We start from the raw sequence: 13941 nt of genomic DNA, 5'->3' as shown, positions 1-13941 counted from the left end.
TTGGGACTGGTTGAATAGTATGTAAAAAGCTTTGCAGACAATTGTTATTGACTTTGTGAACTAGTAAAGAAAAAATAAGCAATTTGTATGGGAAAGGTACAGGTATAGCCATAGATATTGGGCGACAATATAGTTCACAGAGTTTTAATATTTATGGTAGTCCAAGACAGGTGCATTTGTAAGGTTTAACCCGCCACCAATTCAGTAGCAGTTTATGTTTTATGTTGTGTTACACATACCTGTCTCCTAAATTAAGCCTGACTGTTCATTTCCTAAGTTACCAAGCATTGAGCTAGGATTCATTTACTGAGACTTGACTGTATCTACTAGTGACAGTGGTATTATTACCAGCTGAGGGTACTGAGGGTAAATAACCCCACCAACTAATAACCAACTTTTCCACAACACAACACAACAACTGTGACATATATGAATATATATATATATATATATATACATATGTGTATGTACATATATGTTACATATTGCTGGTCACCTTTAGGTAGCTATAAGCTATAGATAGGACTTAGGGGGTCATTACAACATTGGGGGTAAATCCCGCTTACTGCCGTGCAGAAGACCGCCAACACACTGCCGCAGCAGCGGAATTCTGCCACAGCTATTACGACCCACAACTCGGAATCCGCCAAAATCCAGGCACCCACACAAGTCCGCCACACCAAAGGTCAGTGATAAACTGGCGATAACAAAACCTCAACTGTCACGCCAACAGGAATATGCCCACACTATCAACAGTGGTATTCCATTGGCGGTACACACCGCTGCGCTCAAAATACACACACATTTACAAAACACTACCACATTGGACAATTCCAAATACACACACCTGATACACATACACACACCACTCCCACACACTCAATACGATATAAAACACACACCCACATCTCCCACAAACCCTTACGACCAGAATTTTAGACGAAGGCCAGAGACACTGCACAGCAAAGACAACACCACCAGACAGAGGCACACAACACCATCACACATACACATCCACGCACAAAACACCCTTCACCCCTAAACATCACCCCACACATCACAACATACACCACCTCACACATCACCCACACCACCACATGGCACCGCAAAGACACCCAAGGTTTTCTGAGGAGGAGCTCTGGGTCATGGTGGAGGAAATCATCCGGGTAGAGCCACAGCTATTCAGATCACAGGTGCAGCACGACACCATAGCTAGGAAGATGGAGCTATGGTGCAGAATCGTGGACAGGGTCAACGCAGTGGGACAGCACCCACGGGATGACATCAGGAAGAGGTGGAACGACTTACGGGGGAAGGTGCGTTCCGTGGTCTCAAGACACCACATAGCGGTTCAAAGGACTGGCGGCGGACCCCCACCTCCTCCCACACAACTAACAACATGGGAGGAGCAGGTCTTGGCTATACTGCATCCTGAGGGCCTTGCAGGAGTAGCTGGAGGAATGGACTCTGGTAAGTCAAATCTTTCACTACTTCATCCCCCACCCTACCTGCATGCTATCACATACCCCCACCCTCGCCCTCACCCCATCACTCCAACTCCTCACATATGTCCCTCCATCACAACCCACCCATCCCAACACCAAGCCCTGCATGCAACAACAAAGCATGGACTCCCATCACAAATACATGTCCACTACACATACCCACACAGACCCCTAAACAATAATCACACAAGGTCCTACACAAGAATGCAAGCACTGGGGTACGGGGTCACCCACCCATTGCACACCATGGCACACACAGATACAATAATCATGCCTTTACACCCCTGCAGAACCCCTACCCAATGTCACCGGACAGGAGGGTCCACACATGTCCACGCCACCCACAGAAGAGGCCCACAGTGATGACAGCAGCTCTGTCCAACTGGATCTAGATGACTAGCCCGGCCTATCTGGGACCTTGGGACAGTCGGTTCCCCTCACACTGGCACAAGCCACAACAGAGCCTGCCCCCTCTGGAAACACCAGCACAGCACCCACCCAGTGGGCCCATACCTCTGTTCCCAGAACACGTCAAGCAGCAGTGTGTCCACCACTACAGAGAACCAAAGGCTAACCCACCAACCCAACAACAGCAGGGACCTGGGGGCAGTGGGCACACGGTTCAGGGGACAGAGGCACAGGAACACAGGGGAACTGGGAGGGCTGCTGTGCGACAGGAGGAGGACAGGACCAGGGAACCCACTCTCCACGAGGCCCTCTCCAACATCATGGAAGCCTACCACCATTCTCAGGAGACGATGGCAACGGTACTGGCCAAGTTTCAGGAGACCCAGCGGCTGCAGGAGGAACAGTATTTGGGGTTCAGGGAGGAACTCAAAGCCATCAATTCCAACCTGGGCACCATTGTAGGGGTGCTGAAGGAACTCGTCAACACCAGGAGGGACACTGGTACAACAAGGGGCCCTGACACTAGCCTGGATGATGAACTGCCCACCACCTCCGCCGGTGCTAGTGGACAGGAGGCACCGCCACAGGACCACAACACCAGCACCCCACCCCCTGCAGATGGAGAACCACCCCGCAAGCAGTCCCTGAGATCCAGGACAAAGACAGAGAACAATGCCAAGACACCCACCAAGAAATGAGACCACCCTGATTGTCATCCTTTTGTCCCACTTTGTCACCCTGTCCATCCTTAAACTGCCCCAGCTCCACTTCCTATGCCCCTTTGGACAATGCACCTGTGAGACTAATAGACTGGACATTCCTCCACCATCACCCCTGACCATTTTACGACCCCCTCCATTATTTAGCACTTCAATAAACACCCTTAAATCACAAAACTATCTGGAGTCAGTCTGTGCTTTCGAAAATGTGTGTTTGCAATATCTGAGCAAAAATTATACATCCATTGTATTGTCAACATACCTATGTCACACAGCTCTAGTCCATGAGGAAACAAAGCAGATGTCACACACTGGGACCCACATCTGTGAAATCGAAAGGGAAAGTGACAACTCAGGGTCCATACACTGGGTGAAAGTAACAGACAGATGTGAGGTAGAACAAGTGTATCAGTTGTAGCAGACAGTGATGTCTTCTTAGCTGTGTCTCACTGGAAGTATTGATGAATCACTGTGTTTCTGTTGTCGATATCCTCTTCTTCTGCTTCCTTGTCTTCACTGTCCACAGGCTCCACAGCTGCCACAAGACCTCCATCTGGACCATCCTCCTGCAGAAAAGGCACATGTTGTCGCAAAGCCAAGCTGTGAAGCATACAGCAGGCCACGATGATCTGGCACACCTTCTTTGGTGAGTAGAATAAGGAACCACCTGTCATATGGAGGCACCTGAATCTGGCCTTCAGGAGGCCAAAGGTCCTCTCTATAACCCTCCTAGTTCACCCACGGGCCTCATTGTAGCATTCCTCTGCCTTTGTCCTGGGATTTCTCACTGGGGTCAGTAGCCATGACAGGTTAGGGTAGCCAGAGTCACCTGCAAATGTCGAGGGACAACTGTTAGACACACACTAACTCTTAGGGACAACCCCAGACACCTAGTCACACTGTATAGGGTCCATGTCCTCACCTAATAGCCACACACGGTGCCTCTGGAGTAGCCCCATCACATAAGGGATGCTGCTATTCCTCAGAATGTAAGTGTCATGCACTGAGCCAGGAAACCTGGCGTTCACATGGGAGATGTACTGGTCGGACAAACACACCATCTGCACATTCACAGAATGGTAACTCTTCACGTTTCTGTACACCTGTTCACTCCTGCGGGGGGATCAAGGCCACATGTGTCCCATCAATGGCACCTATGATGTTGGGGATAGAACCCCTAGAACCCCTAAGGCATAGAAGTCACCTTTCACTGTTGGCAAATCCTCCACCTGAGGGAAAACGATGTAGCTGCGCGAGTGTTTCAGCAGGGCAGACAACACTCTGGACAACATGTTGGAAAACATAGGCTGGGACATCCCTCATGCTATGGCCACTGTCATCTGAAAAGACCCACTTGCCAGGAAATGGAGTACTGACAGCACCTGCACTAGAGGGGGGATACCTGTGGGATGGAGGATAGCTGACATCAGGTCTGGCTCCAGCTGAGCACACAGTTCCAAGATTGTGGCACGGTCCAGTCTCTAGGTGACAATTAAATGTCGCTCTTCCATTGTCGACAGGTCCACCAGCTGTCTGTACACCGGAGGATGCCGCCATCTCCTCACCTGCCCCAGCGGACATGCTCTATGGTGGAGAACAGCGAGCAGAGGGTCAGCCAACACTGAGGTACGAAAACACTTCTTTATGGCAGAAATATTTCAATCCGCTATGTCCCTGTCGTAATGTGTATGCAAGGCCTTGATATGTGTGATGCATTTAAAATTAATGCTATGTAGCCCCCTGAAATGGAGGCTGCCTGACCTGTAATGTGGGACATGGGGATATGAGGTAACTGCGCTGGCGCTGTACACCCTTGCAGTAGGCGGTTGAAGACCGCGGCGCAATCCTGCATTGGTTAACATTGGACCCTATGGGTCACAGAAGCCAATGACGATGTACGCCGGTGGTAACGGTATGCACCACTGCGGACGTGACCGACATTTTCTGTCTGTTCACTCACTTGATACCTGATCTTCGACAGGAAAGGACCTACACTACATGTGCTGCTGTGACCTCAGTCTGGAAGAGACAATGGCTCATGTGTCTGGGGAAAGGGCCCCTGCCTTCACCACAGAGGAGTTGGAAAAACTAGTGGATGGGGTCCTCCCCCAGTACACGCTACTCTACGGTCCTCCAGACAAACAGGTAAGTACACTGTGAGCATGCTGTATGGGCAATGCCTGTGTGGAGTGGTGTGGATGGAAGATAGGGGGGTGAGAATGAGGCGTGCATGAAACGACGGTGAGTGCATGTGCGTCATGGCAAGGGTAGGAATGCGGGGCAATGACTGTGACGGTCCGGACGGTTATATCTTCTCCTTTTCTCCTGTACCATTCCTGTAGGTCAGCGCCCACCAGAAGAAAGATATTTGACGTGCCATCGCCAAGGAAGTCCGGACCCTGGGGGTCCACCACAGACGGAGCACCCACTGCCGGAAAAGATGGGAGGACATTCGCCGCTGGAGCAAGAAGACAGCGGAGGCCCAGCTGGGGATGGCCTCCCAACGTGGGAGGGGTGCCCATGGCACCATGACCCCCCTGATGTTCCGAATCCTGGCGGTGGCGTATCCGGAGTTGGATGGGCGCTTGAGAGCATCACAGCAGCCACAAGGGGGTGAGTACACTCTCATTCAGCTGATTCAGCATGCATTATGAGGTGCCTGGGTGGAGGAGGTGGGCTGTGGGTTACCCTAGGCCAGGGCGAGTTTAGTTGGCAAGGTCCCTTCATAAGGGAGGCCATGTGGCACCCCACCCAACCAGTGTTCAGAGGTAACTACACCTAGTCAGGCTCATGTGACTTCCATGTGTGCATCAATCGGGCATAGGCCTTGTACCCCATGTCCCTGTGATTAATTAGGGAACTCTAAGTGCAAGGCATAATGCAGAGGTCTTCTGTGTCTGTAGTGTCCGCCAACGGTAGCGGTATTGCATGCACTCAACAAGTCTTTCTTCTGTCTCCTCCCCCTTTTTTTGGTCTCCCCGTTCTTGTGTGCAATAGCATCATCAGGCGGAGGAGCAGTGACACCGGAGCAGGAGGGAGTTGCATCCCACATGGCCCTGGAGGACGAGACAACGGAGTCTGAAGGCACCAGTGGGACGGAGGGTGAGGGGAGCTCCACGGCAGGGACAGGAGCTGAGACCAGCGACACAGACTCCTCCTCTGATGGGAGCTCCCTTGCGGTGGCGGGCCCCTCTGTGCCCCCCACATCTACAGGTACAGCCACCACCCCCCTACCAGCACTGCCCTCCCAGCAGCCCCTCAGCATGTGCCCCGTGGCCGCTCACCCAGGAGGGTGGGCATCTACTTTGCCCCAGGCACCTCAGCCCCTGCCCCTGGCAGCCCTGCTGCCCTCAGTGAGTAGGCCATTGACCTCCTCAGATCCCTCACTGTTGGGCAGTCTACCATTCTGAATGCCATCCAGAGTGTAGAGAGGCAGTTGCAACAGACCAATACATACCTGGAGGGCATTCATTCTGGTCAGGCAGCCCAACAGCGAGCCTTTCAGACTCTGGCCTCGGCACTGATGGCAGCCATTGTCCCTGTGTCTAGCCTCCCCTCTCCAACTTCCTCCACCCAGACCCCTGTACCTCAGCCTATCCCAAGCACACCATCAGACCAGCATTCACACACCTCACCACACAAGGGAAGCTCTGGCAAACATAAGCACTCACACAAGCATCATACCCATGCAGACATACCAACATCCACTGCCTCCACTGTGTCCCCGTCCTCCTCGTCTCCCTCCTCCCTCCCTGTCATGTCTCCACTCACACCTGCATGCAGTACATCTTCATCCACTACGTCCATCACCAGCACACCCATCACCAAACACCGCTCAAGTGCACTCACCACCCCCACTACCATTCACACATCCCCTGTGTCGTCTCCTGGTGTGTCTGTGAGCCCACCTCCCAAGGTACACAAACGCAGTCACACACCCACCCAACAGCCATCCACCTGAAGACAGCCTCCAGCCCATGCACCGACACCCAAAGTCAGCAAAAGTACACCTCCTACAACCACTACCTCTTCCTCCACTCCCAAACCCCGTCCATCTACCCATCCCAGTGTGTCTAAAAAACTTTTCCTGTCCAACCTTGACCTCTTCCCCTCATATCCCCCACCCCTTGAGTCCCCTAGGGCCCGCCTTTCCAGGTCCCAACCCAGCACCTCAGACACCACATCAGCGGGAACAGTGGTGCCAGCAGAACCTGCTTCTGTAGTGCGCAAAGCAGCAGGGCAGCCAGTGTGCCAAGGAGCCAGACCACGGACAGTCCCCCACCTCAGAAGGATAAGAAGTTGGCCACTGCCTGGAGGGAGAAAGGTCAAACACCAGCCACCAAGGGCCCTCCCAGGACTACAGTTGGGAGTGGGAAGAAAGCTGCGCCAACATCCAAGGTGGGGAAGGGGCACAGAAGAAAGGGAAGTCGCCACCAACCTGCACGGCGGACAAGACCGCTACCAGCACCGCTGCCCAGGACACCGCCGCCACCAGCACCGCTGCCAAGGACACCGCCGCCAGCAGCACTGCTGCCCAGGACACCGCCGCCACCAGCACCACTGCCAAGGACACCGCCGCCATCAGCACCGCTGCCAAGGACACCGCCGCCACCAGCGCCGCTGCCAAGGACACTGCCACCACCAGCACCGCTGCCCAGGACACCGCCGCCACCAGCACCGCTGCCAAGGACACCGCCGCCACCAGCACCGCTGCCAAGGACACCTCTGCCACCAGCACGCTCAATGAGCCACCCACCAGCACTGCAGGCCAATGAGCGCCGCAAGCACCGCCACTACTGAGGCCGCCACAAGCAGGATGAAGCACTCTGGGCACAAAGTCCCATCCAGAACCAGTGGAGAAAGGCATCCACTACCTCAGTCCTTGGCAGGATGAAGCACTCTGGGCACCAATCCCCCTACAGAACCAGTGGAGAATGGCATCCACTACCTCAGTCCTTGGCAGGATGAAGCACTCTGGGCACCAAGCCCCCTACAGCAACCAGTGGAGAAAGGCATCCACTACCTCAGTCCTTGTCAGGATGAAGCACTCTGGACACAAAGCCCCCTCCAGAACCAGTGGAGAAAGGCATCCACTACCTCAGTCCTTGGCAGGATGAAGCACTCTGGGCACAAAGCCCCCTCCAGAACCAGTGGAGAAAGGCATCCACTACCTCAGTCCTTGGAAGGATGAAGCACTCTGGGCACAAAGCCCCCTCCAGAACCTGTGGAGAAAGGCATCCACTACCTCAGTCCCTGGTAGGATAAAGCACTCTGGGCACAACGCCCCTCCAGAACCAGTGGAGAAAGGCATCCACTACCTCAGTCCTTGGCAGGATGAAGCACTCTGGGCACAAAGCCCCCTCCAGAACCAGTGGAGATTGTTATCCACTTGAGAGACTGTGGCTTTGCACTCCCCAGGATAAATCAGTGGGCAAACCACCCACTTGAGAGACTTGAGAGACTGTGGCTTTGCACTCCCCAGGATAAAGCAGTGGGCAAACCGCCCACTGGAGAGACTTGAGAGACGGTGGCTTTGCACTCCCCAGGATAAAGCAGTGGGGAAACCACCCACTGGAGAGACTTGAGAGACTGTGGCTTTGCATTCCCCTGGATAAAGCAGTGGGCAAACCACCCACTGGAGAGACTTGAGAGACTGTGGCTTTGCACTCTTTGCACTCCCCAGGATACAGCAGTGGGCATGGAGCCCCCTCGTGGATCTGGTGTCGTGCACTCATCCGGCTGAGGTGCCCCACCTTCCCTTTCCCCTGAGGTGCCTGTTGTATTTCTATCTGATGCCCCAGCAGTGTTTTCTCCATTTTGATCGGGTATCGAGTGTGGGCTTCGCCCATGCATTTTGGTCCCAGTGGTCCAAGGACTTTAAGGGTGCAATACCTGGATTTGCATTATTGGTGTATATATTTGTTTATAGTGTATATATATTTTTGAGTACTGGATTTTAAAAGATTACAATTGTTCACATCATTTCCTTTTGTCTTTGCATTCTTCCATGGGAGTTGGGGGGTGTAACTGTAATGTATCACCATGTATTTGTGTGTGTTTTGTAGTGGGTGAGGGTGGGGGTGTTGCATGTGTGTGTCACTCTCTTTTCCCTCCCCCTTCCGCTGTGTTGTAGGTGCAGTACTCACCATGGTCTTCTCCACTGGCATCCGTGCTCCTGGTAGAGGAGCAGGAAGACAAAGGCAGGGAGAATATGGAGTTCCGGCTCCATGGCATCCTGGTTCCTTGTGGGGTGTGTAGAGGCGAGTGTTTTCCCTTCCAAGTCCTGTTTGCCGTGTTTTTGTTCGCGGTGAAACTGCCTCGGAAAAGGTGGCGGATTGGCCGGTTGTAATACTGTGGGCGGTACTTTGTCTTCCGCCTGTCTGTTGGCGGTTACCGCCGCGGTTTTTGTACCGCCGTGGCGGTCGGATTGTTAAAGTGACTGTCTTTGTTGGCGGTTTCCGCCACGGTCGTGATTCCATTTTTTTTTCCTCTGGCCTGTTGGCAGTCTTACCGCCACTTTAACACCAACCGCCAGGGTTGTAATGACCACCTTAGGTTCCATAGAAAAAGCATTTTGTGACTTGCCTTTATCTTTGGCAGCATTTGACAAATCTTCACAAAATCTTCGATAAAAAGTGTGCAGGAGAATCTTGTTGTGTATGGCAAGTTTTGGGATGATTCATCAAACTGGGGCTCAGAAAAAGGGGGAGTCAAAAAAGTGCATTTCTCATAGTAACACGCAAGGGGATTTTAGACTACAGCCCGAACTGCTGGATAGAATTACACCAAATTTAGCAGAATGGTAGCTCCTTATCCAGAAAAAGGGCTTTTTATCATTTGGTGTAAATCCGTTCAGTAGTTTTTTATATTAAAAGAAAACCACATTTGTGTATCTGGAGGCATGAAGGCTTCACCAATACTTCGGATCTAGTGTTGAGATCTGATTGGCTGCCAACACTTCAACCAGGAAGTATTGGTAACCATTTTGAGACTCAACTTTAGCTTAGTCTAAAAAAAAGGAAACATAAATGAAAAGAGGGCAGGGTACTGTTACCCTACCCCTTTAGCCTTGGTGCAGGGAATCCCCCAATGATTAAAAGTATTTTATTTTTTAAATCACTGCAAAAATTGTAGCAAATCTGCAAATTTCACTGTGATAAAAAAGCAAGTGTGATCTCCCTCATTTGCTTTTTTTTGCCCCTGGTGGGCAGGTTTCGGGGTAAAAGCATAAAAATAAGAGGGGGCTCACGGGGCCCCCTCCGATGGCTTCTGAAAGCCCCAGGGACTGCCACCTCCCTAGGGTACTGCTTTTAATGTATGTAGGTGGTGCCAGTGTAGCACCCCCCTATGTCCTGGGGACCACCACCTCCCTCGGGCAAATCTTTATAAATTAATGCAGGGGGGCACGTGTGGCCGGCCTGCACCCTGTGGACCACCGCCTCATCAGGGCATATCATCTTAAATTAATGCGGGGCCAGACGGCACCCCTCAACTCCGGGGACCACAACCTCCCAAGAGCAAAACATGTTCTACCCCTATTTTCTAAACATGTCCCATGCAGCTCCCCTTCAGCCCCATTGACTGCCGCCTCCCCACAAAGAGCCATAGATGCACTTGGGACCGCCAACCCCCAGAGCCGGTTCCTGATACCTCCCGCGGTGCCCCCCCTCGAGGGGTAGTTGTTTGCTTTTGCTTAGTGGGAGCCCAAGGCTCCTACCAAGCAAAAGCAAACACAACTCCTCTTTCTGCAAGTGGAAGGTGTCAAACAGCTCCTGCTTGCAGAAAGTGAAGTTTTCATATGTTTTCCTGCATGCAAACATGCGTGCAGGGAAAGAGATGAAAACATTGCTTCTGCAAAATGGGAGCTGTTATTTAAAGAAGCTTCCTGCTTGTGGGAGCAATGCCGCTCCTGTAGGAGTCGGGAGCCAGCTTGGACTGCGGGGCCTTGAGGCTTCCCCCGCGGTCCTCAAAGAAGACATTTCCTCACCACCTTTCCACCTTTTAAGCGGCGGTAGTTTAGGAGATGCACTATACATTTACCCAACAAAGTAGACCTTACTAATTAGCCAATAAAAAGTACTCCAGTTGGGTAGATGTTTTGCACAAAACGGTGGCCTCATGTTGAGTAAATATACATGAAGGATTCATTCTGGTACCATGGGTATCTATAATCCTTAATAGAGGTGTTTGCATTCTTGCCTTTTCTGAGCACAATATCTCATGTGGTGATTGTGACGAGTGGGTTCTTTGGCTGTGCACTACGCTGGGTTGGGTGATTATAGGGGGTTAGCCGCAGGGACTGGCTGCAGGCCCTGCTGTCAACCACTGCCACGCATGACTGAAAGCTGTGCGTGACGCAGGTCTGGGTGATTATAGGGGTTTGGCTCAAGCGGCCAGGCACTATGACCAACGACTGCTGCACATGACCAAAGGCCTTGTGCTGCGGTGGTTGAATTAACGTATAGTTAAGATAACTTTACATTTAAAAAAAACTATTCAAATTCACTGAAAAAAGGCAAAGGTTACAGGGATATTATAGTTAGGAAACAGAATTTTTTAAAACATAGAAATTCACTTTAAAAAACCAAGGTTACATGGAAGTTATAGTTAGGCTCACATTTTAAAAGTACAAACCATAGAAATTCACCTGTTATAGTTAGAGTTACCTCAAATAATGATAACTTGTGCCCTGAGGTAACTAGGGCTTTTACAATTCATTATGCCAAAGCAAGGGCCCACTGTCACAGGCCTGAAGCACATGGTAGTGCTTTTTTTCCTGTGAAAACTCATAGGACCCAAGCAATTTGCCTTACGGGTTGGATTGGCAGATATTTTGTGGTGAACAATAATTAGGTCGGGAGAGTAAAAAACACTTTTATTCTAGAGGATAAAATTGCCCAAGCTGTAAGATTGTTTAACAGATGTAGACAGACGTAAACACATTATGCAATAGATTTGCAAGCATGCCAACAGACAAGTGTGACTTACCAGCTGAGCTCCACACCCCTCCCAGCAGAGAGCCAAAGAACACCAACGCCCAGTTCTTCATGCCTGATGCTCGCTTCCTTGCAGTGCATCCGGGAATCTCTAGAAAACAGACATAAAAGATTTGGCTGCTGACTGTGTAGGGTGGAGTCATGAAGTTGGAAGCGCGAGGTATTGCCTGACGACTATAACCAAAACTCATCAGAGATGACACTGTTGGGAGGAACCAGAAGGTGTAAATCTTTTGACCTTAGCTACCAGGTTGGCCAAAACAAAACAGTATGTAGAAATGAAGTTTTTTTGGTCTGGTAAAGGACTCTGCCATGAGGACAGTCTGGTGAGATCACTAATGCCTCAGTGTTACTAATGCAAAGTAAGGTATGTACTTAATCCTTCCCTACAAAAGACACCATTTTAGTCACCTTCAGGAATATGCATTTTTCATCATTGACCAGAGCTCTGCGGGCAGATTCTTCTCAAGTGAAGGCCACAATCTACCTGCTCACTTATGGTCAATGCCTACAGAAGGGCAACTAAGGTTCAAGTTGATCTCAGAGGTTGCTCTCAGGAAGAAAATAAATAACCCCTTAGAGGTCTGCTTGGTGCTGCTGTGCGAAAGTCAGTAGAACAGGTACATGAACTCACCTTCTATTATTTTATCCCAAACTAGTGTCCTGTACCCAGTATGTAAATTTATTATTTTTTTCCAGCTTTGGCTGGTGTGTTGCTGGAATCCTTTTTAAAATAGATTTGTGCCTTACTTTATGGATGTTTCTCACATGGGCTGGTGTGCAGTGTATTGTACTATTAAAATCTAAGCACTTCCAGCCATTTACTACTAGACCCAGTCCATTCCTGAAAGCCCTGGCTACTTGATGTCCGGTGGTTGTCCTAGTGGCTAGCCCTTCACACTTCTGGTGTACATGGCATTGCTCATCTAATCATGAACATTTGAAGGTTCTCCCTCACTTCTGTTATTCACTCATTCACTTATGAAAGACATTGCCAATTATTATTTTCTAGTAGCTCTGGGTCTGATTTACAGAGCCCATTATTCAAATGGAAATTCACTCCAATAGGCTTACATTGACGTTTGGAGTCAATTTCCAAATTTTTGACATCCACAAAGATTTCCAGAAGTACCTTTTGAAGTCTTCACAAATCACAAACTTTGAGAAGAAATCCTGTGTACATTATGAAACAAAAATGTACATTTCCATATATGACTTTTCAAGTCAAAGCCTATGAGTGCAGCTGTCTGGTTTGCTAATGACATATTGGGGACATTCAGAAAGCTTCCCAGGGAATGCAATCTGTCCATTGCTTACCATTGGCTTTGTGGTTTGCAGCTCACATTTTCTTGCTTTATTTTTGCTGGCGTTATTTGTTTTAGGCTGTCCAGCTTGAGTTTATTCCTTTCATTGCCCAAACACTATTTACTGCATTCTTCCACTAGTAATGGATTTCTGTGAACATGACTTTAATTCATGTTCTTATCTTCTCAAAGGCAGAGCTCAAATGTCAGGCTTTGTCTTTCAGGGAGCTTGGTGTTTACCTTTCTTTTCCTGACTTCAAAGTGCAAGGATTTATGTGGCAATCATGCTGGCTACTTGGGGGGGGGTGCTTGGGAGTGTACTTGACGATGGCTAGCACCCAACAAAATTTACGTCTGTAAATGAGCTATGCCGATACTTCAGAAGATATCTGAATCACGAATGCACAAATTAAGCAATTTTTTTGTAATTCTGAAGTGTGATGGAAACAAATATTTCAGTACGAACAAATCAATACACTAGGTGATAACAATATCACACATTATTGGTTCTGCACTGTATACTTTTATCAATAAAACTGTATGTCTGTGCAAACGTAATGGTCATTTCAATTGAATGTGTGGTGTCTGTAATGGCAGTGCACAACCACAACATGCATACTCCAATTTATGCCACTCCACTCTACTCTGCACCACTCCATGCCACTGCACTCTACTCTGGACCATTCCACACTACACCACTCCACTCCATGCCACTCCACTGTACTCTGACCAATTCACTCTTTCCAGCTTCATACTATATCTCTCTACTCTATACCAATCTAAGCCAAAGCACTCTACCTTACACAATTTTACTATATATTTTTATATATATATTTTACCTCTGCATTCTTTACAACTGCACTCTGCACCCCTCATTTTAAAGGTACAAACCATAGAAATGCACCTGTTATAGTTAGAGTTAGCTCAAGTAACAATAACTTGTGCCCTAAGGTTACTATAACTCCTGCCCTTGCCATGCACTGCTAATTACCCCACAAATTACAGTACT

The 13941-nt window shown here is 49.7% G+C and overlaps 1 protein-coding gene across 3 annotated transcripts in view; it reads right to left on the bottom strand.

The window, feature by feature from the left end:
- Positions 1-13941, bottom strand: part of LOC138283999 (dual oxidase 1-like) — a 785394-nt gene that overhangs the window by 636106 nt on the left and 135347 nt on the right. For all 3 annotated transcript variants that reach the window (XM_069222331.1, XM_069222330.1, XM_069222332.1), the window contains exon 2: positions 11621-11719. In XM_069222331.1, coding sequence (XP_069078432.1) covers positions 11621-11681 — 61 coding nt within the window. In that variant the 5' untranslated portion in view covers positions 11682-11719. The remainder of the gene's footprint in view (positions 1-11620; positions 11720-13941) is intronic.

The sequence above is a fragment of the Pleurodeles waltl genome, chromosome 3_1 (genome assembly GCF_031143425.1).
Source record: "Pleurodeles waltl isolate 20211129_DDA chromosome 3_1, aPleWal1.hap1.20221129, whole genome shotgun sequence".
NCBI classification, from domain to species: domain Eukaryota; kingdom Metazoa; phylum Chordata; class Amphibia; order Caudata; family Salamandridae; genus Pleurodeles; species Pleurodeles waltl.
Note: the sequence above shows the minus strand (reverse complement) of the source record. Positions and strands in the feature narration are given on the sequence as shown.